This window comes from Capsicum annuum, chromosome 1 (assembly GCF_002878395.1).
Source record: "Capsicum annuum cultivar UCD-10X-F1 chromosome 1, UCD10Xv1.1, whole genome shotgun sequence".
NCBI lineage: Eukaryota > Viridiplantae > Streptophyta > Magnoliopsida > Solanales > Solanaceae > Capsicum > Capsicum annuum.
Window position 1 is genome coordinate 241,213,687 of NC_061111.1, and position 27,913 is coordinate 241,241,599.

A 27,913-nucleotide genomic window follows, 5' to 3' on the forward strand; every position below is an offset into this window, starting at 1 on the left:
GATACTGTGCACCTCGACTTAGGCAAATAACCTAAGTTGAGGGTGGCTACTACAGGGGTGCGTAATGCATTATGATTATGAAGAGAGGTAAAAGAAGGAAAATGAACAACAAGTTGGGTGTAGTGAAAAAAAAAAGAGAAAACTAAAAAATTTAATCTAATACTTAAACAGACAACACCCATCTTGAGAATGCTTGACAAATAAAAGAGAGAAGTAAAGAAGGTCAAAAGTTGAAACCCCATGAGTTAATGTAGTGCCAAGGAGGTGTAGTCACTATGAAATACCCATGAATATCATACCAGCCCTGAGCCTACATTACAAGCTTAAGAAAATCCCTATAGTGATCCTAACTGACTTTTCTGAAGACTTAGATACTAACTATAAGGGCAAGCCTATGGCATTTGATGCGCAATATTGGAACTTCGTTCTGAGAGTGAGTTTTAAATTCATCCCTATATCTATACATGTAAATGTGAGTGAGAAAGAGATTTCTTTATTGTGAGGGCACACCAGGTATATTGCTATTAACTGATTTGTTCAGATAATGTAATTTGAGTATATGCTAGGCTGTTATTTCTGAGATTTTTGCCATATCTAGATACATGTGAGTTACATGGGTGTTTTCAAATATTAGACACATTTGATTTTACTTTGATTGATCATAGAGATGGTGCATGTATTTTGACTTGATGAGAGTAGTTAGCTACCGAATTGTACTTTGTATACTCCTAGTTATGTTTTGGTTGCTTGAGGACAAACAATTGTTTAAGTTGAGGGTGTTGATGTGTGAGCCGATACTAACACATTTGAATCTTTTAAATTTGAATAATTGCAAGGTCTTAAGCAACTTTTATTGTTTTTGATTTCTTTTAATGTGTTAATGCAGATACAAGTGATCGGGGAGGAAACCAAAGGAAAGAAGAATAAATCAGCTGAAATCTGGTGTAAATAAGCTGAAGTATAGCTGACGTCAATTCTGAAGCGCCGTCATACATGGGACAGGCTGTCAAAGTTGTTGTCAATCTTAGGCAGAACCTGAGAAACTAAGATTAAATGTCATAACGTTTAGGAAGGACCATTAAATATATGACATGGCGTCAAAATTGCCGTCAACCAGAAGCAGAGAATACTGACTTCCAGTGAAGTTGTGATGGCAGTTGTCACGTGCCGTCAAGAATTTTGACACGCCATCAGGTTTGCCATCTGAAAATTCAAAAGATAACAATTCACTGGAACCTTTGACAATACCTCGCACATGTCGTCAGACATCTGACACACCGTCAAGATCGTCGTCATCCAATCCAAAGAAAAAATTGAAAATTTAATTTTATTTCCTTATTTAGGGCTGACTATTTAAAGACTTCTTTTAGGGTTTTTTAGGGATCGATCATTAATTATCAGAGAAAAACTTCTGAAGAGAATTACGTAACATTGCTTCATCTTTACCATCAAATATTTTTCTTGTTTCTTTGCAAAAACACTTATCAACTATTTTTGGATTTCTATCTCGGGAGTAAATTGAAGAAACTACTTGTTGTTTTTCATCTATTTGTAAGTTTATCCTTATTATGATGAATTCAACTTGTTATTTCATTCATCAAATCATGAACGGCTAATTCTATTAGCCGCAGTTATGGGATCCATGGATTAGGGTCTGATAGGTTACTAGGTATTTAACGTATTCAAAGAGTAGTAGGACGTCTTGAAATTCTATTGTTTTGAATGAAATCTATTAGTTACAAACATTAGATTATGCCTTAGGTTTTATTTGCTTCTAATGGAGAAATAGACTAGAGGACGTGAATTATCAACAGGGACTCAGAAGCTACCACCTTCTATTTAATGATTGATGTCGTAACTGGATTAATCTACCTGGGATAAACATCCTATTGGAAATAGATAAGTTATCTAAGTTTGAGAGAATTAGATAATAAATTGTCTGGTGAGGTCTATAGATAAGTCAGACAGTATCATAGTCATGGATATTCTGCTGTTTCTACTTACTGCAAGAATCCCAAGCATTACCTAGTATTTGTAATTCAATACCCATGGTGATCATAACTCTGGTTTCTCATTTATATTGATTACAACACTAAAAATATTAAAAGTGACAATTGACTCTCTGTGAAATTTAAACCCCCATCTTCGGAAACAGTAAACTACCAGTAAAGTATTTTGTAAACAAATTAAAGTTCACACCTTATTCCCTGTGGGATTCGATCCCAACCTAGTTGGGTTTTATATTGACAACGATTGCTTACACCCTATCAAGAGCATAATTTGAGCGTTATCAGCGTTGCTAGGTTCGGCTATGTGTGCCAAGTGTAGACGGTTTGAGGCAATGAATTCTTGCAGAAGCGCATGGTTCACGTTACTCTATTTACCCAGGGGCCACTAAGATGTACCATGATTTGCGGGAGATCTATTGGTGGAGTGGAATAAATAAGGATATTGTAGAGTTTGTAGATAAATGCTCTACATGTTAGCAAGTTAAGATTGAGCACCAGAAGCCTAGTGGGTCCATGCAGGAGCTCAGTATTCCTACATGGAAATAGAAAGAAGTAAACATGGACTTTGTGATAGGTTGGCCTCGTACTCGTCATCAACATGATTCTATATGGGCTATCATAGGCAAGATGACCAAATCAGCTTATTTCATGCCAGTACATGCTTCTTATTCAGCTGAGGACTACGCCAAACTCTATATCAAAGAGTTGGTCAGGTTACACGGAGTCTCAATATCCATCATCTCAGATAAAGGTACTTAGTTTACCTCTCATTTCTGGAAAGCATTCCAAAAGGGGCTTGGTACCCAAGTTCATCTCAGCATAGCCTTCCACCCTTAGACAGATGGTCAAGCAGAAGTGACCATTCAGACTCTAGAAAATATGCTGAGAGCATGTATTGTTGATTTTATGGGTAGTTGGGATGACCACTTTCCTTTGATTGAATTCACATACAATAACAACTATTATTCTAGTATGCAGATGGCTTTATTTGAGGCTCTTTACGGTAGAAAATGCAGATCTCCAATCAGTTGGTTCAAGGTAGGTGAGGCCACAGTAGTAGGGCCTGACCTAGTGTTTGATGTCTTAGAGAAGGTTTAGTTAATCAGAGAAAGGCTTAGGGCTGCCCAGAGCTGATAGAAATCGTATACAGATGTGAGGAGAAAGGAACTCGAGTTTGAGATCGGTGATTTTGTGTTCCTAAAAATCTCTCCCATGAAGGGGTGAAGAGGTTCGGCAAAAAGGGAAAGCTCAGTCCCCGATATGTCGATCCTTACAAAATTCTCAGTCGTTTTGGTAAGGTAGCTTACAAGCTTGAGTTGCCTTCAGATCTAGCTTCAATACATCCAGTATTCCATGTTTCTTTGCTAAAGATTTACATTGGTGACCCAGCAGTCATAGTCCCCTTATAGGACGTAAATATTTAGAATAATCTCTCTTTCGAAGAGGTCCTAATTCAGATCCTTGATCATCAGATTCGTAGACTAAGGAACAAAAAAGTTCCAATAGTTAAAGTTCTTTGACGAAATCAGTCTGTTGAGGAAGCTACTTGGGAAGCAGAAGCAGATATGCGGACGAAGTATCCTCACCTTTTCTCCGCAAACTCAAACTCAACCTAAGGTAACAGTCTTTCTTAGCTTTACTCAGTTCCATGTTCAGATATAATTATAAACTTGGTATCCATTACCGTTGCATATTTATTCATCCATTCATAAATTAGTTCTATCATGTACTCATGCATCAGATATGCATGTTCAGTATGAAAACCTAGCTTATCAGTAGCTTCAGTCATGTATTTCGTGCATAAGATATGCATGTTTAGTATAAGAACTCAGTTTGTCAGCAGTTCAGTCATGCAGTCATGCATCAAATATGTATGTTCAGTGTGTCATCTCAGTCTATCGGTGTTTCTTAGCTTAATCAGTGTCATTTGAGAATGAATGTTCCCAAGGGTGAGATATTGTAATACCCCATATTTTCCTAACTTAAACTAACTCTCAGTCCATGAGTTATCCATATAAAATTTTCAAAATACTCAGTATTTTTTAGTTTAAAGTCAGCCATTATGTAGGAAATTAAATTAGCTTTCCAACAATATAAAATTTGCTCAAATCCGATACCCGGCCAAAGAGTTATGGCTATTTTTTGTAAACCAGTGTGCCATTTTGGCAACCAAAGCGTCGCGGAGGCCAGCCAAATGGAAATGGTCACTTTTCAGTGTTTCTCTAAGATACTGGTGCATCACGTCAAGGCTCATTTTCAAAATTATCAATCTCCAGTAAGCCTCCACGATACCACCGTATCGCGCCGATGTCCCAGTTGTTAGTTTCTAGTGAGGGACACGATTGTGCCACATCGCACCACAGGCCAAATTCTAAGATATCAATTTCTAGTGACACAGCGCCGCGTTGCGCAAGGGGTGGAAATTGAGATTTTTCAGTTAATTCTGAGATTTAATTTTCAAGGGCTTTTAGGTCTTTTTGCCTCATTCCAGTCAGCCTAAACACTGGATTAAAACCCTAAATAGCTTATTATCTTATTATTTGCTCACTTATCTCAAGAAAAAAATCACTCTCTCTCAATTAGCAAACTCTAGCTCTCAAGAAATCAAGGTCAAGCTCAAGAATGACTCCAAGAACTTCAAGAATTAAGATACCCAGGTATGTTAGGTGTTCATCTATGGGTCCCTTTCACCCATAGAGTCCACGAATCCATTTTCAAACTATGAAATTATTGAGTTATGAACTTCCATGCTTGGATTGAATTGAATTCATGTTCATGTTATTTTTGGGTTTTTGTGTTGAATTACATGATCCTCTTGATGAACCCTTCAATTTGCAAGTTGATTTATGTAGCCATGATAACTATACGTGTTGATTATTGTATGATCTAAGCATGCTTCCCATGTGCTTGATTAAATGCCTATATGGATGAATTAGTGCCATTATAACATGATAGCATATATTCCCCATTCATGAATAAGTAGATGCCTTACAAGTGTTTGATAAAATATCTCTATGGATGAATTATGAACAAATGAATAATGTTATGTTATTCAAGATCATGCTATGCTTTACTTTTCATGCTATAGAGTCTTGGGGGTATTTAATAATCGACAATTTAGCAATTTACCTAGAGCTAATGTTAGTTACAGAATAGTATCAGTCATGTCATGATCAGCAGTACTCTCAGTCAGTTACAGAACTTAGAAGAACTCAGTCAGTTACAAAATTCAGGAAAACTCAGTAAACTCAGTATCATTCCAATTTAGTTCAGTATAATCAGTTCAGTGTCTTTCAGATGGGAGTAGGATTCAACACTGAGTGAACCCAAGGATGGGAGCTCACCTGCCATTAGAGGGTGTGATCCTTAGAAGCAATCCTTACATTCTAGAACTATGTAGCCAGTGTAGACTGAGACATCAACCTACCAATTGAGGGTTAATGAGGTGTTTTAACCTGCCAAATAAGGGTACCACCATTCTCATTAGAGTACTTTCCAGATAAGGGTAACTCTCAGCTTGTCCTTGCCTGTGGAACGGTATTGACACCCTTCCAATTGGGGTTCAGATTGGACCCCAACTCAGTTATCTTATCTTATTTGGGGCATTTCGGTTAGATGATTACCTACCACAGTTTTAGTTTGTCTTTAGAATAGAACTCAGTTCAGTTCTACAGAATCAAGACTGTCAGATATAGTCAATCAGTATCAGTAACTCAGATCATCAGTTACTCAATATCAAAAACTCAGTAATTAGCTTCAAAAAAGCTCAGTTATAGTATAAATATATGCACAATATTGCATGCTCAGTATTAACAGTAGTTACAAATTATCCATGTACTCTAATGTTCAGTTACTCTATATCATTCAGTCAGTTATTATTTATACATATAAGCCCTTGCATTCAGCCTTACCTTATCTACCATACTAGTATATTCCACATACTAACGCATACTCTTTCTTGCGCTATGATGTCTTATATCATAGGTTCAAACGCTCAAGTTCCTGATCGCACATAGACAAATCTAGATTCAGCCAGCAGTAGATTTAGTCGTGATTCCTCATCTATCAAAGATATTCTTTCATTTCATTATTTCAGTAGACTCAGTATTTCAGTAGATGGAGTTAGTTGAGAAATTGTGTAATACCCCAAAAAATTTAAACCAATATTAGCACCATGTTTCAATCTCATGCATAGTACATCATGATTCTTTTATAGTTTTATGAGTAATTTAGATGTATATTAAGGCTTCAAATAACTCCTAGCCATCAGACGAATCAAAACATTCCTTACCGATTGAATTCTTGGGAATTATTTGACCATAGTCAACTTTAAATAAGTATATCTCTCATTTTACTATGAATTTTTGTACTTATAACCCACCAAAATATATATAATTGAATTATCTTTCCAACGATACCAATTTCATCCAAATCCGATAACGGAGTAAAAAGTTATACCCATTTTACTTCAGCATGTCACCCTGGAAACTGAGTGACGACCTGCCTGACAGCTTATCACATTTCTGATGACCTATCTGATAGCTTATCATATTTCTGATGACCTTTCTAATGGCTTATCATATTTCTGATGACTTATCAGCCATGTCGTCAAGCTTAGACATCAACCCATCAATATCAGGTCCTAGGTGATGACCTGGGCTGACAGGCTATCATAGACCTGATGGCTTATCAGCCCATGTTGTCAGCTGACAATTCAGCAACTAGGAAGTAAATTTGTGGGGTATTTTGATCTTTTTCCCTCACCCTAAACCTTACCTCCACACATAAAACACTAAAAACACATATTTAGCTATTGGTATTTAGTTTCAAAAGCTCTTAACCCTCTTTGTTCCCAAGAACAAACTTAGGGTTTCTTCTCAATTAACTTCAAGATCCCATCACACTCTCCACCAGATATTCAAGAATTATGATTCCCAATCCAAGAACATTCAATAAAGGTTAATTTGCTTTTAAGATTCAATCCCTAAGGTATGCATAGTATTCATTCATGGACTCCTTTCGTCCATGAAGCCCAAGAATCCCTTTTCTAAGATCAAGTTTATGGATTTCTTTTTGAACTTCATGATGGATTTGTATAGTTTATGATGAGAATGATCAATTGAATTCAAATCCATGTTGGGTGATAATTTTCATGTGGTTTTAATTATTATAGCTATGGATTCATGCAACCTTATGACTAAACCCTTGAATGATGAAATTAAAGATGAATCATGATGTTTGTTTATTGTATAATGTTGTCTACATGTACTATGCCTACAATATGTTTGATTAAATGCCTAGATGAAGGAAAAATGCCTAACTAGCATGATATCATGAAATCCCCATGTATGTACAAGCTTATGCATATCACATTTTTGATGAAGTGCTTCAATATATGAATAACGAATTGTGTTGATTGGTCATGTGTTCAAGTAAGCCATGCTATGTCAGTTTCTTTCCATCGAGTCTTGGGGGTACTTGTAACCAACAATTTAGCTGTGTGCCTAGGGCCATGTAATGTTTTCACGATACTCTTAGTCAAGTCATGATTCATAGAACTCAGTCAACTATGTGACTCAGGAAATCTCAGAAATCTCAGTAGTTCAGTAATCTCAATGGTTTTAGTATTCCAAGTAAAATCTCAGTAGCTACAGTACTCTTAGTCAGTCCTCAGAATCAGTATATTTCATCAGTCAATGGAACTCAGTAAACTCAGTTTAGCTTCGTTAAACAATACCACTAGTATCAGTTCAGTTCAGTTAATCAGTTCAGCTCAATTAATCAGTTTAGTATCTTTCAGATGGGAGTAGGATTCAGCACCGAGCGAGCCTAGGTATGGGGACTCACCCGCTAGATAGGATTGCGATCCCTAAAAGTAATCCCTAAGTTCCAGAACTACGTAGCTAGCGTAGGTACAAGATGTCACCCGTTAGATAGGACTGACATACTTAGGGATCACCCGTTAGCATATTTAAATGTATAGGACTGATCCTAGGGGTCACCCGCTAGATTAGTATTGAATCCACAACAGTTGTCTTTACCAGTGGCACGATAATGACACCCTTCCAACTGGGGTTACAGATTGGACCCCAGACTAGCTAGAAAGAGGCATGTCGTTAGATGAATACATCCCACAATTTCAGTTATAGAATTAGGACTGTCAGATCTAGTCAATCCTTATCATTATCAATGGACTCTGGGATCACCCACTAGATAGGAATGATCTCAACTATGGTCAATCAGTATCAGTATCATTCGATTTAGAGATCACCCGCTAGGAAGGACTAATCTCAGAATAATTCAAATCATTTTATTATCATTATACTCAGAGATCACCCGCTAGATAGGACTGATCTCAGATTCAGTTACTCCATACAGAATGAAACTCAGATAGTTCTATCAGAACTTAGACTATCAGATACAGTCGTTCAATATTAGTTATATTGGTTATGCCGATCATCACAACCATATTAGTTATATCATTTATTATAACTCACATTATCAGTATTCAGTTTCAGGACTATTAGACACAGTCAATCAGACTAGTTCTTTAAAATTTAAACTGTCAAAAATAGTCATTCATCTATTCAGTAATGTAGTATCAGTCCTTCACTGGTAGTGACTTACATATCAATATCAGTCAACTCAGTCATTTAGTATCTCAGTATCAGTATATCAGCATTCAGACTCAGTAGTCAGTATCACCATGAGTTCAGTTACAGTTACTTATGCATATATGTACTCTCACATTCATATCAGTCAGCATTGTTCATGCATATACACCCTTTGAATGTAGCCTACCTCACTCGTATACTTATTACATTCAGTCGTACTGACATATTTGCGCTATGGTATTTTATTTTACGTCATAGGTTCAGAGGCACGAGTTCCAGAGCAGCAGTAGTATTGTACATTTTAGCAGTCAGAGTTAGCAGTGAGTCCTCATTCTCTAAGGACATGATTACTATTTTATTACTTTAGTATTTTATTTTGGCTTTCATTAGTCGGGAGTTAGTTGGAGACATGTTCCTTCCACTCCCTACTTTAGACAGTTAGAGGCTTTCAGACTAGATTACAAACTAGATTCAGACTTCAATATTTTGGTTTTGATTTGGTATTGTGATACCACTTTATTCAGACATTGTTATTATTCAGATTATGTTCAGTATTGAACCTTATGGCCTTTCAGTTCATATTTCCATATTTATATACATATATTATGTAGTATGCAAGTACAAATATCAATCATGGGTTAGCTTGTGGTCCTTCGGGGTCGTGAGCACCGTGTAGCATTCCGGTTTAGAAAATTAAGGCGTTAAAAACTTGGTATCAGAGCCTAAGGTTCAATAGTGTCCTGGGAAGTCTGAAAGCCACATCTAGTAGAGTCTTGTACATGGGTGTGTTGCACGCCACATTTATGTGCGAGAGGCTATAAGATGTTTTAGGAACAGTTTCCCTTCTTTCAATATTCATGTCATTCCAATGAGCATAATCTCAAGTTAATCTCTTAGTCAAATCCGCTTCTCCTCTTGATTTTAGAACATGCCTTCCAATAGAAGAAATCAGTCAGCCCCTTAGCCTGAAGAACCTTTGGGCGATCATGTTTCTCATATGGAGTTGAGGACTGCATTCACTACTCTTGCTCAGTCAGTCGCTGCCCAGCATGAATGACTATATGTCATTCCTGCCAACCCAGTGGCCAATTCAGATATAGCTAAAATTTGAGACTTCACCCGAATGAATCCTTATTCTTTCTTCAGGTCTAAGATAGATGAAGACCCTCTAGAATTCATTGATTAGATTCATAAGTTTATCGGCATCATGGGAGTGACTACTATTGAGAGTGATGAGTTAGCCGTATATCAGTTGTAGGATGTGGCTTATACTTGGTACAAATAGTGGAAGTTAAAAAAGTTAGATGATACAGGTTCTATAGAGTGGGAGGAGTTTGCTTCTGCTTTCCTTGATAAATTCTTTTTGCTAGATCTTAGAAAAGCTAAGGTGCTTGAGTTCATCAACCTCAGGCAAGGCAATATGACAGTGAAAGAGTATTCTCTCAAGTTTACTCAATTAGCTAGATATGCCCCTTATGTAGTTGTAGATAGCAGAGCTGAGATGAGTAAGTTTATCTCAGGGGTAAATGATAGTGTGGTCAATGAGCGCAGATCTGCGATGTTGAATAGTGATATGACTTTAGCCAGGCTTATGACTCATGATCAGCAGATAGAGGAGTAGAAGATTAGGATAAGGGAGAAACAGAGTAAGAGAGCAAGGACAGGTAGTTTCATCTTTGCTCAACCTAAGTCATAGGGTGGTAACCGTTCTCAGCATAGACAAAATTTTTTAGTCCCAGCTCCATCCTTAGCTAGTGCACTAGTACCCAAGTCTAGGAATGACCGTCATGATGGGGCGCTAGGCTTCGAAGCCCAGGGTAGTGACAACAAGAGTCTTAACTATCCGCTTTGTGAAGAGTGTGGTAGGAATCACCTAGGTACATGTAGGACAGCCAGTGATATATGCTTTGGGTATGTCAAGCCAGGCCACGGGATGCGAGAGTGCAGAGTTCTAGCACAGAGGGGTAAAGATTTGCATCAAAAGGGTACCAAGAGTGGTCAGCGTCAGAATAGACTGTATGTACTCCACACCCATCATGATCCGAAAAGTTTCCCTGACCAAGATTCAGCTACATTACAAGTATTTCATGTTCATGGTATGCATTGTTAGATCTCTTATATCTTTGAGCTTATGTTTCAGCATGAGTTAGCTAGTAAAGTCAGCAAGTCAGTTTAGCAATCAAGCAGTCAGATTTGGTATAGTTTGTTTTCTCATCCTTGCATCTATTCATGCTATCTGAAGTCTCAGGGAATGTAATTATTTCAAGGTAGAACCTACTAGTAATTGCAAGTTCAATTTAGTTTATGCATCATGCATTAGTTTTAGACTCCTGAGGTTCAGTTATAATCTAGTTCAGAGATGCCTTGTACATCGCCCCAGTGTCTCAGCGAGGTGAGCGTTCTTAAAGGGACATAGTGCCCCAAGGGGGAGATACCCTATAAACCCTTATCACTCTCATGTCTTAACTCATTCAGTTTCTCATCGCATAATGAATCCAGTTTAGAGTATAGGGTACTCATAAGTTGACCCTTAAAATCCCAACCTTAGTTGTAAGCCATGTATTCAGAAGCTCAGTTCAGTTTATGATGTTTAGTTCATATGTCCTGTATAAGACTCAGATATGTTGTCATGTTTCCACTCATGCATGTTTAGTAAATGATCTCAGGCTCATTAGCATTCCCGTGTAGGGTAACAGTCTCTTTAAACTTATTCAGTTCCTTGTTTAGGATTACATCATAAACTTGATATCAAGTACCATTGCATATTCAGTCATGCATACATGTTCCAGTTCAGTTATATAATCATGCATTAGATATGTATTCTTATTGCGAGAACTTCAATTATCAGAAACCTCAGCCATGCATTCACGAATCAGTTACATATGCATCAGATATGTATGTTCAGTATGATATAGTCAGTTTATCAGTCACGTCAGTTATGAGATCATGTTCTAGTTATTCATGTTCAGTTCATGTTCGTTCTATCATTCCTCCTCTCTCAGTCAGTCTCATTCGAGGATGAATGTTCCCAAGGGGGAGATATTGTAAAACCCCCCAAAATCCAAACCAATATTAGCGCCATGTTTCAATATCATACATAGTACATCATGATTATTTTACAGTTTTATGAGTAATTTAGATGTATATTAAGGCTTTAAATAACTCCCAACTATCAGACGAATCAAAACATTCCTTACCGATTGAATTCTTAGGAAGGATATTGCCATAGTTAACTTCAAATAAGTATATCTCTCGTTTTACTAAGAACTTTTGTGATCATGAACCACCAAAAGATATAAAATTTAATCATCTTTCCAATTATACTAATTTCGCCCAAATCCGATATCAGAGAAAAAAGTTATACCCATTTTTCTCTAGGATGTCAGCCTGGAAACTGAGTGACGACCTGTCTGACAACTTATCACATTTTTGATGACTTATCAGCCATGTCATCAAGCTTAGACAACAACCCATCAATTTCAGGTCCTAGGTGACGACCTGGGCTGACGGGCTATCACAGACCTAACGGCTCATCAACTGATAATTTCAGCAACTAGGAAGTAAGTTCATAGGGGTATTTTGGTCTTTTTCTCTCACCCTAAACCTTACCTCCATGACATAAAAAACCAAAAATATGTATTTAGCTATTGGTATTTAGTTTCAAAAGCTTTTAACCCTCTTTGTTCCCAAGAACATTCTTAGGGTTTCTTCTCAATTAACTTCAAGATCCCATCTCACTATCCCCAAGATATTTAAGAATTAAGATTCCTAATCCAAGAACATTCAAGAAAGGTCAATTTTCTTTCAAGATTCAATCCCTAAGATATGCATAGTGTTCATTTATGGACTCTTTTCGTCCATGAACCCCAAGAATCCCTTTTCTAAGACCAAGTTTATGGATTTCTTTATGAACTTCAAGCTGGGTTTGTATTGTTTATGATGAGAATGATCAATTGATTTCAAATCCATGTTGGGTGATAATTTCCATGTGGGTTTAACTATTATAGCTATAGATTCATGCAACCTTATGACTAAACCCTTGAATGATGAAATTAGAGATGAATCATGATGTTTGTTTATTGTATGATGTTGTCTACATGTATTGTGCCTACAATATGTTTAATTAAATGCCTAGATGAAGGAAAAGTGCCTAATAGCATGATATCATGAAATCCCCATGTATGTACAAGCTTATGCATATCACATGTTTGATGAAGTGCTTCAATATATGAATTATGAATTGTGTTGATTGGTCATGTGTTCAAGTAAGCTATGCCATGTCAGTTTCTTCCATCGAGTCTTGGGGGTACTTGTACCCGACAATTTAGCTATGTGCCTAGAGCCATGTCATGTTTTCACGATACTCTTAGGTAAGCCATGATCCACAGAACTCAGTCAACCATGTGACTCAAGAAATCTCAGAAATTTCAGTAGTTTAGTAATCTTACTGATTTTAGTATTCTAAGTAAAATCTCAGTAACTACAGTACTCTTAGTCAGTCCTTAGACATCAGTACATTTTGTCAGTCAACGAAACTCAGTAAACTCAGTTTAGCTTCGCTAAACAATACCACTAGTATCAGTTCAATTCAGTTAATCAGTTTAGCTCAATTAATCAGTTCAGTGTCTTTCAGATGGGAGTAGGATTCAGCACCGAGCGATCTTAGGGATGGGGAATCACCCGCTAGATAGGAATGAGATCCCTAGAAGCAATCCCTAAGTTCCAAAACTATGTAGCCAGCATAGGTATGAGATATCACCCATTGATAGGACTGACATACTATGGGATCACCCATTAGCATATTTAAATGTATATAAATGATCCCAGGGGTCACCCACTAGATTAGGACTGACTCCATAGCAGTTGTCTTTACCAGTGGCGCAGTACTGACACCATTCCAACTGAGGTTACAGGTTGGACCCCAGACTAGCTAGAAAGGGGCATATCAGTTAGATGAATATATCCCATAGTTTTAGTTATAGAATTAGGTCTGTTAGATACAATCAATCCTTATCATTATCAATAGACTCCGAGATCATCCACTAGATAGGATTGATCTCAACTATGGTCAATCAATATCAGTATCCTTAGATTTAGAGATCACCCGCAACGTAGGACTGATCTCAGACTAAGTCAAATCATCTTTATTATCATTATACTCAGAGATCACCCGCTAGATAGGACTGATCTCAAATTCAGTTACTCTATACAGAACGGAACTCAGATAGTTTCATCAGAACTTAGACTGTCTGATACAGTCGCTCAGCATCAGTGACATGGGTTATGCCGATCATCACAGCCATATTAGTTATATTAGTCATCATAACTCACGTTATCAATTTTAGGACTATTAGACACAGTCAATCAGACCATTTCTTCAAAATTTAAACTTTCAGAAATAGTCATTCATCTATTTAGTAATACAGTATCAGTCCCTCACTGGAAGTGACTTACATATCAATATCAGTCAACTCAGTCATTCAGTATCTCAGTATCAGTAAACTCATGTTGTCAGCATTCAGAATTAGTAGTCAGTATCCCCACGAGTTTAGTTATAGTTACTTATGCATGTATGTACTCTCACGTTCATATCAGTCAGCATTGTTCATGTATATAAACCCTTTGTATTTAGCCTACCTCACTCGTATACTCAGTATATTATTTATCTGATGCAATGGTAGATAAATTTAAAATACTTATTTTGTATGCACTTAAGGATATAAAAGTAGTAGATATAAGAAAAATCATATTAGAAAAAGTATTTGGTAGATATTATATGACTAGAATAAATTATATACCATACCTACCTAACTACTCTTATAAATACTTACCATGATAAATTATATATATCTAGAATTTTTGGAAAAAGATATGAGAAACATACAGTTAATAGAAAAACAGATGAAAGTAAATTTAGACAAATACATGAAAACAAAAGACATAAAATATATAAAATTTCTTAATGAAAATATGCAAGAACTACTAAGACTAAAACAAACAACTACAAAATATTATAATAAAATATTTAGTCAATTTTAAATGATAGATAATCTTAAAGTCTTGTTTTATATATACTTAGAGAAGCTTTTAGAAAAATTAAAGAATCTTTAATTAGTTATTATTCAGAATATATAAGCCTAAATAAAACAAAAGAAAATCAAGAACTACAAATGTTAAAAGATTTGTATAAATAAAGACAAAAAGAAAAGGAAGAAAAAGATAAAGAACAAAAATTACTAAATGAGATAAATCAATTTAAAGAAAAATTAGAAATAAACAATAAAGAAATAAAAAATAAGAAATTAGAAATAAATAATATAGATTTTGAAGAGACAGATAATTATGATTCAGAAGATAGTGAAACATATACAGAAATATTAACAAATACAAAAAATTTATAAATCAATGAAAAACAAGAAGTAATTAATTAAGAAAACTTAGAAAATATCAACACAGAAATAAATACTCTTGATAAAAAAGAAAATGAAAATATAATACCTAGAACATCAGAAATAAGAAAACCTACATATTATAAAAATAAGTTTAAAAGATATAATTTAAAGAATGAATATGAAAAATGGACACCAAAACAAATAGTTAATAAAAATTATAACTTTTTAGACTTAGACTGTGTAATAGATACAGAAAAAATAATACAATTATGGATAGGATATATGACAAAACAATTATTAGATAATAATATAACATAACAGATGCACCAGAATATATAGAAAGAACACTAATAGGAACAGTGAAATTATGGTTTTCAAATTTAACTGAAAATAGCAAGAAGGTATTAAGAACTAATAAACCTATAGAAGGAACATCATCAATAACAACTAAACTAACACCTATAGAATTATTAAAAAAATATGAAACAGCTATAAAAGATGAATTTGGTAGTATGACAACAATAGAAGAAGAATAAGATGAAGAAAAAGATACAAATAGGAATTTAATGTTAAAATTAGCAATATGTAATATGTGTTATATAGATAAATATACTTGCGCATTTAAAGAATATTATTATAAAGGAGCATATAATATAGAAGAAAGTAAAGAAATAAAAAAATTATATTTTAATAAATTACTCAAACCATTTAGTTCAAAGATAATAAAGAGTTGGGAAGAAGCAAAAATAGTAGATACTCTAGGAGCAAGAATAAAATTTTTACAACAATGGTATAGAAACTTATGTGAAAAATATAGAGAAGAATTAAAAATGAAAAAAACATTGATAAGAAATTTAGCATGTTGCAAAGATAAAATAGCACCCCAATTCGGATGTGAAAAAAGATATTATAAGAAAAGAAAAAGACATAAGAAATATAAGAAATATAAAAAATCAAAATATAAATACAAGAAACCAAGAAAAAGATATTATGTAAAAAATTATAAATATAAAAGACCATATAGAAAAAAGAAATCTATAAAAGAATGTACTTGTTATAATTGTGGAAAATTAGGACATTTAGCTAGAGATTGTAAATTACCTAAAAATCCAAAAAATAATCTAGTATATAATCTAGTATTTCTGGTTGTGGAATAATATCTTGTGGTATAATCATGTCTCGTGTCATTCCTATCTTTACAACTTGTATAGGTTTTTTAACTTCATCATATAATATCTCTGCTGGTGCCGTGTAAATTTTTATAAAAAAATAGGGTACCTTTGGTTATTCTTTTAAAAATGATAAATGCTTCATATATTTCCGGTATAATGGATATCTCATTTTCATCAGAGGTATATACAGTACTAAGTAGTCCATATTCATAGCAAGTTTTAACTAGACTTGGTTTGGTTTTAGGTAAAGCAATTAGCTTATTATATCCGGTCAATCTCTGGGTTATATAGTTTATATCTGGTTCTTGGATGTTTATAGCTCTGGGGTTGGTATTTAAAAAAGTTTGTACATTATAGATATTTTCTATATATGTTCGGGCTGTGTAGTTGTAAGTCTTTTTGTCTTGGTTTAGACTATCTCGGTATGTGGTAATTTGCGGGGATATAAACATGGGATCTTTTGATGTATTTGGTATATATGGTTTATCAAATAGCTTGTTTAGGAATTCAAATATATATGCTATTACTGTATTTTTTAAATAACTGAGCTCTGGGAGTTTTCTTCCGCAACACCTCAATGATGAACTCTGATTTTTGCCTTTGTTTTGTATGAATGTGCCAACAACTTTGTAGAAGATCTTCGGTATTTATAGATGTCTTCCTTCTTCTAAATTGATTTATTTTTCCTTCAAAGGAATCCCTTTCCTTTTTTGGAACCTAATTGAGAAATCTTATTCCTTTTTGGACACTTTTGCTGCCTTCGTCTTTCAAAGCTTTCCTTACATGAATTTACCTAATTTAGGTATTCTTTTATGGTAAAGAAATTATGTAATTTAGGTATTCTTTTATGGTAAGAAAATTATGTCTTGCATCCACATCACAATTCCTCAACTTGATCTTGCATAAATCATCAAAGGCAGTCGATCATTTTCTTCTTCACTACAGAATATACACCGTCTTATGAACCAAGTGAATCAACCTGTTTCTAGCACCTATTTCAGTATACTGCCTGGCACTGTGTCCATCCTTTGCATCAATTCTTTGCCACAACACTTTGATTTTCAAACCCATCACACCAACACATCATTCTAACAGTTTCCAACTCAAACCGTAGAGGTGATAATTTTCTAACACCTTTGGATACACGCTTTTGATTGGATCTTAACCATAAAATTATTGGATTTAAGAGGATCTAATGAGAAACTTTGCCCTTGGTTTTCAATTAGAAAATTTGTCATAAAGGGTTGACTTTGACTTTTCTCAAATATTCAAAAAATGGATCACCTAGCTTAATTTAACACGTTGCTATGCTGGGGGAATAATCCAAAAACATTAATTATGAATTGTTTATTACTGCTTTCGAAATAACTTTTATATGTAACCGTATGACATATCATTATTAGCACTATTTTTACAAACTGAGCATGACGCCAAGACATTTACTGTTAAATCCTGTTAGATATATTTGACATTATTAACCTACTTTTTGAAAACTCGTAATGGTTGTTGATTTCTTTCTGCATCAACAATCACTAATAAGGAATTTCTAAAATTGGTCACCCAAAGATAAATGTTGAAACAAAAACAAAGGGGCTGGGAGAAAGAATTTTGTACAAGAAAATTTCCCAAATCATTCAAAGGAATTAATGGAAGTTGATAACACTGAATCATTTCATAACATGACCACAGCTCATTCAGAAAGATAATGATGGTTTTCGAGCTAGCTTACATCCCATCAGCACATGTATATATATAACTCTACCCAACATGGCTTAGGAAGATAGGAAGAAACCATCTGTCATTATTTGTTTGTTGTTTCTGTTGAGATTTGAATTCTAGTCTCCAAATTTCACCCACTTCATTGACCACTAGGCAAGCTTAAGTGCGTAGCAATAGAAAGAAGTTCCGGAGAAATTCTCAAACATATCACACACTTGTTGATCCAATGGTTAAGAAATAACACTTTAGTCCAAGTATCATTTCACGTACAACCTGTAACCTTGTTCCCTGCTACACCCCGAAATACCGTACACAGGGTTCCAATCCTCCAATGTGTCACTAATAACTTCCTTACAACTCTCGTGGAAGAAAACATAACATGGACTGTTCAATTGCTTCAGTCTTCCTTTTTTTTTTCCATCACCAACTGCTTCATTCTTCAATAATGCTTCTTACAATCTCATCGGAGACTTTGCCTGCAAAATTACATTTGTTTCATGCTAATATAAAATCTCAGCAAAGAAGCCAAAGTATTTAAAATGATCACTATATTGTGACATTCTTTAGTGGCAATAAAATTTTCAAACTCTTATAAAGCATGTTAATACTTTTGCCTAGGCTTTGTAAATAAACTATTTGTAAGAATAATTACACAATTACAATAGATTATACATCAACCAGTCAAGCAGAAATTTCCTGTACCAAACCAACATTTACATCTTAGCATCAGCACAAACATGCTTTCCAAGAGCACCGTACAATCATACTAGGCATTCTCCTTCTCTTTCTGTCGGATCTACTTTTTTATTCTCACTAAACACTAACAGGATCCTAAAAGACCTTCGTACTTTAGTAACGTTCTCTCATTTTAATCTTTCTTTCTCCTTCCCCAAATGGCAAATAGAATAAGCTCATTTTGGAGCGCATGTATTAGTTTGAATCAAGCAAGTAAGAGCCAGATTTGATTGGCTGGATGGAAGCTTAAATGTCGAGTGGAAAAACATAAAGCTTATTTTTCATTAAATGAAAAGTAGTTCTACAGAGGATATTATTAGTTAAAGTAAATGATTTTTCTCGAGGACCTTTTAAGAAACTCGAAGGAGAGCCTTCAATGCTAGCATTAGTGTAGGTTATCTACATCACACCCCTTGCCCTTCCCCCGACCCCGGTAACGCAGGAAGTTTTGTGCTCTGGGAAAAGTGAAGATTTATCCTCAAAGGACCCGAAGAAATATGTATGGAACAGACAGATTCCAACCTAGGTTTAGAGCCTTAATAGCCTCAATATTCAAACCTGAGTGAATAAATGGGGCAAATTCCTGAATAAAGGATGAAGCACTCTTCTGATAACACGGACAATAAACTTAAAATGACTCTAAGAGAAAAAAAAAAACGTCAACTTTTGTAACACTATATACATTTTTGATACAGAAAGAAAATGGAGCATATACATTCTTTTGTTTCGTAGGACTTCCAATGTTTTCTACAACAAAGAAAAGAATTTTTGTGAGAGATATTATACTTTCTCAAATCATTTTCTGCTTCGCTTGATTAAAAATTTGGAGAGGTGTAGTTGTGGGTAGTAGGAGGGAGCTTGGTGTTACATGACAAAAATTAGTACAGCAGAAAACTATAATTACATACTGATAGAAGCCAGTGATAAGAATAAGTATTGAAAATGTTACAAATTAAAATTGAATTACACTCCTAGAAGGCGAAGTGCTTTTTTACATTATGTAAAAATTGCATTATCCAATATTCATACCAAATATAGTCTAATGTATGTATATATAAGATGATCAAAATATAAAAGATGCTTCTTAAATGGAAAAACTTACCATGAAATTTCCATATTGGTGTCTCTCCATCAGTAACCACCTCAAACATTATGTGATCTCCCTCCTTTAGGCAATATGCATCACGGAATTCATCCCATCCACCTCTAATACACACGCTAGTACCAAAAGGACGTAAAATTAAATTCCACGACCTTTGACATTCATCTCTAATAATCAAATCGCATTTTTTGCTGATGAGACCATTTCTGAGGGCAATTTCTTTTGGAAGGCACTGAAAGGGTATATCACCATTTGCACACATTAGTAGAACAGTTCTTATGCTTCATATTTTCACCATAATTAACTCCAAAAGAAAGAGAAAAGAAGAAAAAGATATGCATGATCACTTAAGCCTGAAATTCTTAAAGGATATGCATGAAATGGGTTTTTAGACTTACCAAGTAACCATATGTAAGGCAATATGGTTTAATCGTGCATACAAAACGAGAATGACCAGAAGGCTTGTGTGCAGCAGCTTCTTCTACATGGGGAAATGCCTTTCTTGATGACTCAATGCTGGGATTTGGTTTGTCTGTTACAAGGTAATTGTATACACAAACTCATCTCAAGAAATGAACTTTGACAGAGGGATTACAGTTAAAAGTATTCCAAACATCTGAACCATTTTTTGGATATTTTTCAAAACTAGTAGGGGCTCAATCTCCAAAGTAGACCTTTCTTGAAATTTCTTTTGCTTCAAATAAAACTAAGGAAACAAAACTCAATGATTTTTATTTTAATCTGACTAGAGCCTAGAAACGCGAAAAGAATTAGTATACTTGCATTTAACTGTATTATGCTATCAATGCACACATTAATAGACCATACTTGAAATCACCACCCTCTCTCAGCCTAGGGAAGAAATGAAAAAATTATGGGAATAAGCAAATTGTTAAAGGATAATATACTTCGGTAGAGTTTATGAGTTGTAAAAGTGTGCTTACGTGTTAAAATGATTATTGAAACCCAGTTCTTTAAGCAACATAATTGTATAATTAAAAAAAAATCAAAAAAGTTTGAGGAAGAACTAATAGAAGACCATCTTTAATTAACTCAAACACAAACATTCAAAAAAAAATAAAAAATGCCCAACTATGTTTTGAATAGCTGTTTCTCTTTTCAAGAAAAAGAACTTGTATAGATATTATTCTTTAATATCATTTTGACCTGTATTAATATTGTAAAGAATGGATCTTTGACCTAACTCAACCTCAAAAGCTAGTTCATGAGGGGAGGATTGCCCAAGTCCATATAAGAAGACCAATTACCCATCCCTTTTCCGATGTGAGATATTTAACAAATATTCTTTGAACTTTTTGAAGTACAACACATGAAAATTTATCCTCATGGAACCTGGGACAGGGTCTTTAGAGAACTCAGCATATACACTTGAGTGAAAAAATAGAACAAACTGCCCATTTACGATGAATTATAACCTATGAAAGGTGAAGCACAATTCTTTTTATTTTTCTTTTGATAAGTTATATTTTTATTAACAGCTACCAAGATGAAGGAACAGAAACATCATCCCCCCCTCCCCCCCACCCCCCCGCAAAAAAAAAATATAGCCTCCTATGGTCTTCTTCCTAGCATATCCACTAAATCCACATACTGATTCAAACTCTCTATTAAACTGCCTTTACTGTAGAATTACAAATTATGTAAACTATAAAAAATTTTAAAAAACTATAAAAGAAACGACAATGTTATATGATACTTTGCGCACAAGCTGGCCCAGATATCACGGTTATCAAAAACAAAAATTAAAAAACAAATAATATATATATATATATATACACGTACATACATACACACTCACTATTTAATTACGGAATATTGTTGGATAAATTAGACAGAATACATTCCACATATAGGAACATTTAACAAAGATCATCGCATAAAACATTTTGGAATTGTAGGTCGATTAAATTTTTGAAGATTTAGTTGCTCCTAATTAAGGTGAATTACATTTTTGAACAACCATACACAACTAAATTTCACGGTGTATATTCCAAAAAAGAGTAGTTCCAAGCATCTGGTCTATTATTTGGGGAAATAGGGAGATTGACGAGGATGTCACTCACCGTATTAGTGCGGGGTGGATGAAATGGAGGCTCACATCCAAAGTTTCGTGTGATAATAAAATGTTACCAAAACTTAAAGTCAAGTTCAACAAAGTGGTGGTTAGACCAGCTTTATTGTATCGGGCGTAGTATTGGCCAGTCAAGAACTCAAATTCATAAAATAAAAGTGACAAAGATGATGTGTGGGTATACTAGAAGGGATGGGATTAAAAATGAGATATTCGAGATGAGGTGAGAGTGACTTTGGTAAAGAACAAGATGAGGGAAGCGAGGTTGAGATGGTTCGAGCATGTGACAAGGAGATGCACAGATGCCCTAGTTTGGAGGTATGAGAAGTTGGCTATGGACGGATTCAAGAGAGGTAGATGTAGACCGAAGAAGTATTGAAGAGAGGTGATTAGGCAGGACATAGTGCAGTTACAGCTTACTGAGGGCATGACCTTAAATAGAAAGGTGTAAAGGACACAGATTAGGGTAGAAGGTTGGTAGGTAGGAATGTATTCATACTAGTAGGTAGAAATTTGTTGTCCTTTCTAGTAGTTATAGTATTACTCTTGTTCTTGTTCTCCAATTATGTTATTATTTGTCGCTTCATGTAGTTTGATTATAGTATTATTTTGTTGTACTATTATTCCGCTACTAGCTATTGTTTTTAGTACTGTCTATTGTTTCTTTTATTTACAATACTTCTTTTTATAGACTATTTTTATCCTGAACCGAGGATCTAGAAACAACCGCTCTACCTCCAGAGTAGAAGTAAGGTCTGTGTACACTTTACCCTCCTCAGTCCCACATTCCCACATTGGTGGACTACATCGGGTATGTTGGTGGTGGTGGTAGTGGTGGTAGTGTATATTACAAAGTAAAAAGATCGTTGAGGTTGCACAAATGAGAGAGCTTACCATGAAATCCCCAAACAGGTTTTATCACCATCAGTAACAACCTCAAGCATTATAGGATCTCCCACCTTTAAGTCATTCGCAACAACAGAATTCACACCATCTACCTCCAATCACATTTCTTGTTGGTGGACCATTTACCTGTACAATTTGTACAGGAAGGTGCTGAAATGGTTTTGTAGCCATTTGCACATATCATCAAACATTTCATTTGCCTCATATTTTCACCGCCATAACTCGAACAAACAAAGAGGGGAAAATGGTGCAATGTTTTATTTAGTCAGAAGATTCTTGATGGTTTAAGGGGTACTGAGTTTGAGACTAGGTGAGAAACCATTTGAAAGGCAATATGGTCTGCCAGGGCATTAAAAGTGAGATTGACTAAGCGAGTAGTGAGTATCAGCTTTCGCATATAACTCCAACAACATGCATGATCCCACAAGTGGGGTCTAGAGAGGGTGGGTGTATGTAGACTTTGCTCCTACCTTTGTGGAGTAGAGAGGTTTTTCCCGATAGACCCTACAGCTCAAGAGTGCTGTATATTATTTATCATATTCAGTATAAGTTTTTGGCGACACGGCTCGGCAAGGTGCGTCCGCCTTTTGTGGCATGGTGTATATAACAAAGTGAAACAAGCAAGAGGTTGCTTACATGAGAAACCTTACCGTGAAATTTCCATACTGGTTTTTCTCCATTAGCAACAACCTCAAACATCATATAATGTCCCTCCTTTATGCCATTCGCAATGCAGAATTCTTTCCACCCACCCAATATATGGACTATAGTATTGTGGGTAGCTAGCCTTAAATTCCACGTTCTTTGTCTTTCATCTCTGATAATCAGATCACATTTCTTGTTGATGAGACCATTTGCCACAGCAAATTGTCTAGGAAGGCGCTGAAATGGTTTATATTTTGCACTCAAACATATGATATGCTTCAGACTTTTGCTGTAAATAACTCCAAGAAACAGAGGAGGAGAAAAGAAACTGGTGCAAATGTTTCCTTTAGCCTAGAGATTCTTGAAGGGTTAAATGGAAATGAGTTTTGAGACTTACCAAGTAACCCTTTGAAATGCAATATGATTTAATAGTGCATTCAAAATGAGATTGACCGATAGGGTTGTGAGAAGCAGCTTCTGCATTGGGAAAAGCCTTGCACTGTTAATTGTAGACAATTCCAACAGAACTTAAATATGACTACATGATTATAATCAAGATGAATATCATCTAACTATCCACTCCAACGTTTGACCAAGTTTTCACCTATATTGAAACTTATTTTGAAATTTAAGGGAACTAACTTGCAATTCATCAAGTATTAAACTAATGAACTCTAAAGATCTTACCTTTGAATTCAGAATTCTTGGAAATCTCTTCTACGGAGCAAGGGTTTGTTATGTCTGTTGCATGGTAATTACGCAAACCCGAGTCACAAAATTAAGAATAAAAAAAAGAATACAATGAAAATATGAATATTGTCTTAACATCCACCCCATCTTTTTGCATATTTTTGCGATATTAGTAGAACTTCTCTCCCCAAAGTAGACCGTTCTTTAAGTTTCTTCTCACTTCGTGATGTTATGAGAATAAAGTTTAATGATTTAAAATATTTGAATCTCTCCACTTTGTGGGACTACACTGGGTATGTTGTTGTTTATTTAAAGCTTTAGTCTGACTAAATTTTAAAGTGCACAAACAAGAATACTTCAAGCTTTTATGAACTTTCTTGTGAAACATATTGAAAATCACCACCCTCCCTCAACTTGTACAAAATTCAAGGGCCAAGCAAGTTAGCCAATATATACTTTAGAGTTTAGTAGGTAGCCAACATATACTTAAGAGTTTAGTAGGCCTTCTAAAACTGTTTTTACGTAGAAGTATTTTTACGGGGTAAAATGACTATTGGATCCCCTTGTTCTTTAAGCAACAAGTTTGTAATGTTACAAAAGTGACCATCTTGAAAGGATGTAAAAGAACTTATAGAAGACCATCTTAATAAACTCAAACACAAACAATCACAAAAACAAGTTTGTATTATTTCATCCTTTTTAAGAAAAAGAACTTTTATAGATATTACTTTCAACTTTCTAAATAACAGAACTTGAAATTTTAGACGACATATCTAAATTTGATGAATAAATAAAGCAAACTGTCCTTTAGTGATATATTACAAAGTACAATGTTATATGGTGCTTTAAATACACTATTTCTGAAATGGAGTGTATAAATAAGGCCCTTTTGGTATAACTGAAATGTTCACTACAAAATATACTTCCATATAAAGAAATGTTTTACAAAGATCACTTCATAAAACACTTCCAAACTGTTTGGTTAGGTAAATTTTACATGAATAGCTGTTACACAGAACACTTTTTACCAAAGTTGCTCGGACTCTCCAAAAATGTTGCCGCACCTGTGTCAGATCCTTCAAAAATACACTATTTTTGGAGGATCCGACACGCACCCGTAGACATTTTTTAAGAGTCCGAGCAACTTAGTCTTTTCAGATTCGAACAACCAGACACAACATATAATTTTATCTTAGACATTATAGTGTCATCGTGTATATAAAGATGCTCCACTTAGGCCTAACTCAACCCCAAAAATTAGTTCATGAGGGGAGGATTGCCCAAGTCCATATAAACACACCAAGTCTCTATTCTCCAACAAATGAGGGACTATGCCTAGGCCCAACTGGAGCGGGGACAATATAACATGGGGGCCCAAACAGGGAATGACCTGACACTGATAACATGTAAAGGACAAGGTATGGGAGAATAAGCTGATATATTATTCCATGGAGTAAAAAGTATGTTTTGCATGTACTGTACATAGAATCCTAACTATGTAAAATCCGTCATGATATGTTGTCAATCCCAATAATTATCCTAATTATGTATCTAAGGAATGTGACTGTAGAAATTAACTAATCCCACCACACGTATTAGGAACCAGGTCTCGGAATTTGTAGTAAACAGCAAATAGTAAAATAAAGTGCCACACAAATTTACAGTGGAAAACTCTTTGCTCAAGGGAGTAAAAAACCACGACCTATACTGCGTAGGATTTCACCACCAATCTCCACTAATTTCAAAGAGTTTTGTTCAAGATTACAACCCCGCAATCCTAGAACCTAACTCTTAACTCGTAACTCCACAGTTTACTCCAACTGTTCTACCTACTATATGAGCACTCCAAGAAGTCAAACCCGCTTCTTGTTACAACACCTCACAAACAAGAAGTTAAACCTGCTTCTTGTTACAACACCTCACGAATAAGAAGTCAAACCCGCTTCTTATTATTCACACTCATAACTAAATAATGTTCAATAATAGAAAAGATTACAACTCAGAATCTATCCTATTACAAACTCAAAACTCATCAATTTACTCCAACTGATGAACTCAACAACGACTACTAACTCTAGCCTTAAGCTTCTCACACTTCAGTATTCAGTAGTGCAAACTCAAACAGAAACGGTGAACCAGGTTTTTGTTTTGCGGTGATGAACTCCTGCAGTTTTTGCTCCAATGGCTATTGCTCTGAAGATGATTAATTTTGTAAATATGCAATAGGTGCGGCTCTCAATGATCTTCTTGCCATATATATGCTATATATATGCTGGAGATTTGTCATGCCCTAGAATATCACGGAATTCAACTTATTCTCCAAATGGAACTTGGTTTCCTATGAGAAAATATGTGATTCCTTTCCTTATAATGAGATTGTATCATATAAGGAAACTTTGACTCCTCTTTAGACTCTATTTCTTCTTTTTATTTCTTTTCTTCTTTGCTCTTAATTTGATTTCTTATTTGCTCCATTCTTTACCTCTTGCTCTTTTATTTATTTTCTTCTTTATTTCGTGGCACCAATCTTTCTTATTGGTCCTTGATTTCCTTGTATAGTCACGTCACCTATTCTAGGACCTGGTTCACATGATACCACATTCACGTCACTTGTTCTGGAACCTGGTTCCCATGATACAACATACAAAAGATAACAAGTAGTGAACTAGGTTCGTATTTGTCAATCATCAAAACTACAAACACGTACTCCTGCTTTCCAACAATTTCCCCCTTTCTGATGAAGACAAACAATGCATAATATATTCCTTGTCCACACCATATAACTACCCCTTTTGGCATCATTGAAAATCAACAACCAAAGAACCCAATGAATATATAATGAGTGTAATATCATTTTAACTCATGGCCACTCGGGCAACACTATTCAACACACGTTTGTTGACAATAAGGTAAGTCAATCTGAGGACATAAACCATCTTACATACACAATCAAGACATGTAGAGAAGAAATACAATACAGTGACATGTACCAATTTAAGCCCTTAGGACCCCAATCAAAAGCATATCATATCATGAGTATGAGACAAAACATAAGCACCACAAGAAAAATCGGAGGCAAAGGAACTCGAGGATATATACTGGTAGGAAAAGTACTAAGGCTGAGAAAGAGGAGGTGGAATGCTTTTCCATACCATTGTGCACTCTTTTTTTTTCATAATACTTCATGCTAATCATTCATGAGGTCCACGTTTAGCTGAGTATTTTTAGCTTTAGGTAAACTATGCATTTGCAAGATGTAGATGAAACAACAACTGAATGATGAGACCTATATTTTTTTTTAGAACCGGGTTCATATGCATAGAGATCTTACTCCTTTTGGATATTTTTGTCAAATGGCTTCTTCTTGATGACTTTCAAATCCCGGTTAAGGAAAAGTAGATATGATTAAAGGACTCATCAGATTTTGTGCAACAATGATTGATTTTGCAACAATAAGGGAACTGATATTAGTTTGTTCCTACGAAAGTTGTTCCCTCAAGAAATGGTTAGTTACACTTGAAAGGTGAGGCCATGATTTGGGATTTGTGAACCTGGTTCAGATGAATGAGGTGGCTAAGACAATGATGACACTAAAGGAAATGGACTAGGTTCTTCCTGAATTGGAGCTAGGGTAATTTTAAAACCCCTGAACTTGATTTTTTTTTCTTGAAAGAATTGGCTTTTTAAGGATGAATCAGGTTCATAAGTGCTTAAGTTTTACACATACTCAGAAAATACAATGCATTGGAAGGGTACATACCTGACTGTAAATAAGGAACCAAGTTCCCTTTTGTGAGTTCCTCGATTTCTTGATGCAATTAGTAAGAAAGCAAGGGT

At 35.1% G+C, this 27,913-nt stretch overlaps 1 protein-coding gene across 6 annotated transcripts in view; it reads right to left on the bottom strand.

Moving 5' to 3' along the window:
- Positions 1–17,798: 17,798 nt before the first annotated feature.
- LOC107849161 (putative B3 domain-containing protein REM15) overlaps positions 17,799–27,913 on the bottom strand; it is a 24,060-nt gene continuing 13,945 nt past the window's right edge. For 3 of the 6 annotated variants that reach the window (XM_016693823.2, XM_016693803.2, XM_047400770.1), the window contains 6 exons: positions 24,074–24,127; positions 23,784–23,863; positions 23,392–23,623; positions 20,142–20,275; positions 19,744–19,975; positions 17,799–18,382 (listed from right to left, as the gene is read on the bottom strand). In XM_016693823.2, coding sequence (XP_016549309.2) covers positions 18,339–18,382; positions 19,744–19,975; positions 20,142–20,275; positions 23,392–23,623; positions 23,784–23,863; positions 24,074–24,127 — 776 coding nt within the window. In that variant the 3' untranslated portion in view covers positions 17,799–18,338. The remainder of the gene's footprint in view (positions 18,383–19,743; positions 19,976–20,141; positions 20,276–23,391; positions 23,624–23,783; positions 23,864–24,073; positions 24,128–27,913) is intronic. The other 3 variants (XM_016693813.2, XM_016693828.2, XM_016693834.2) reach the window with 3 other exon arrangements.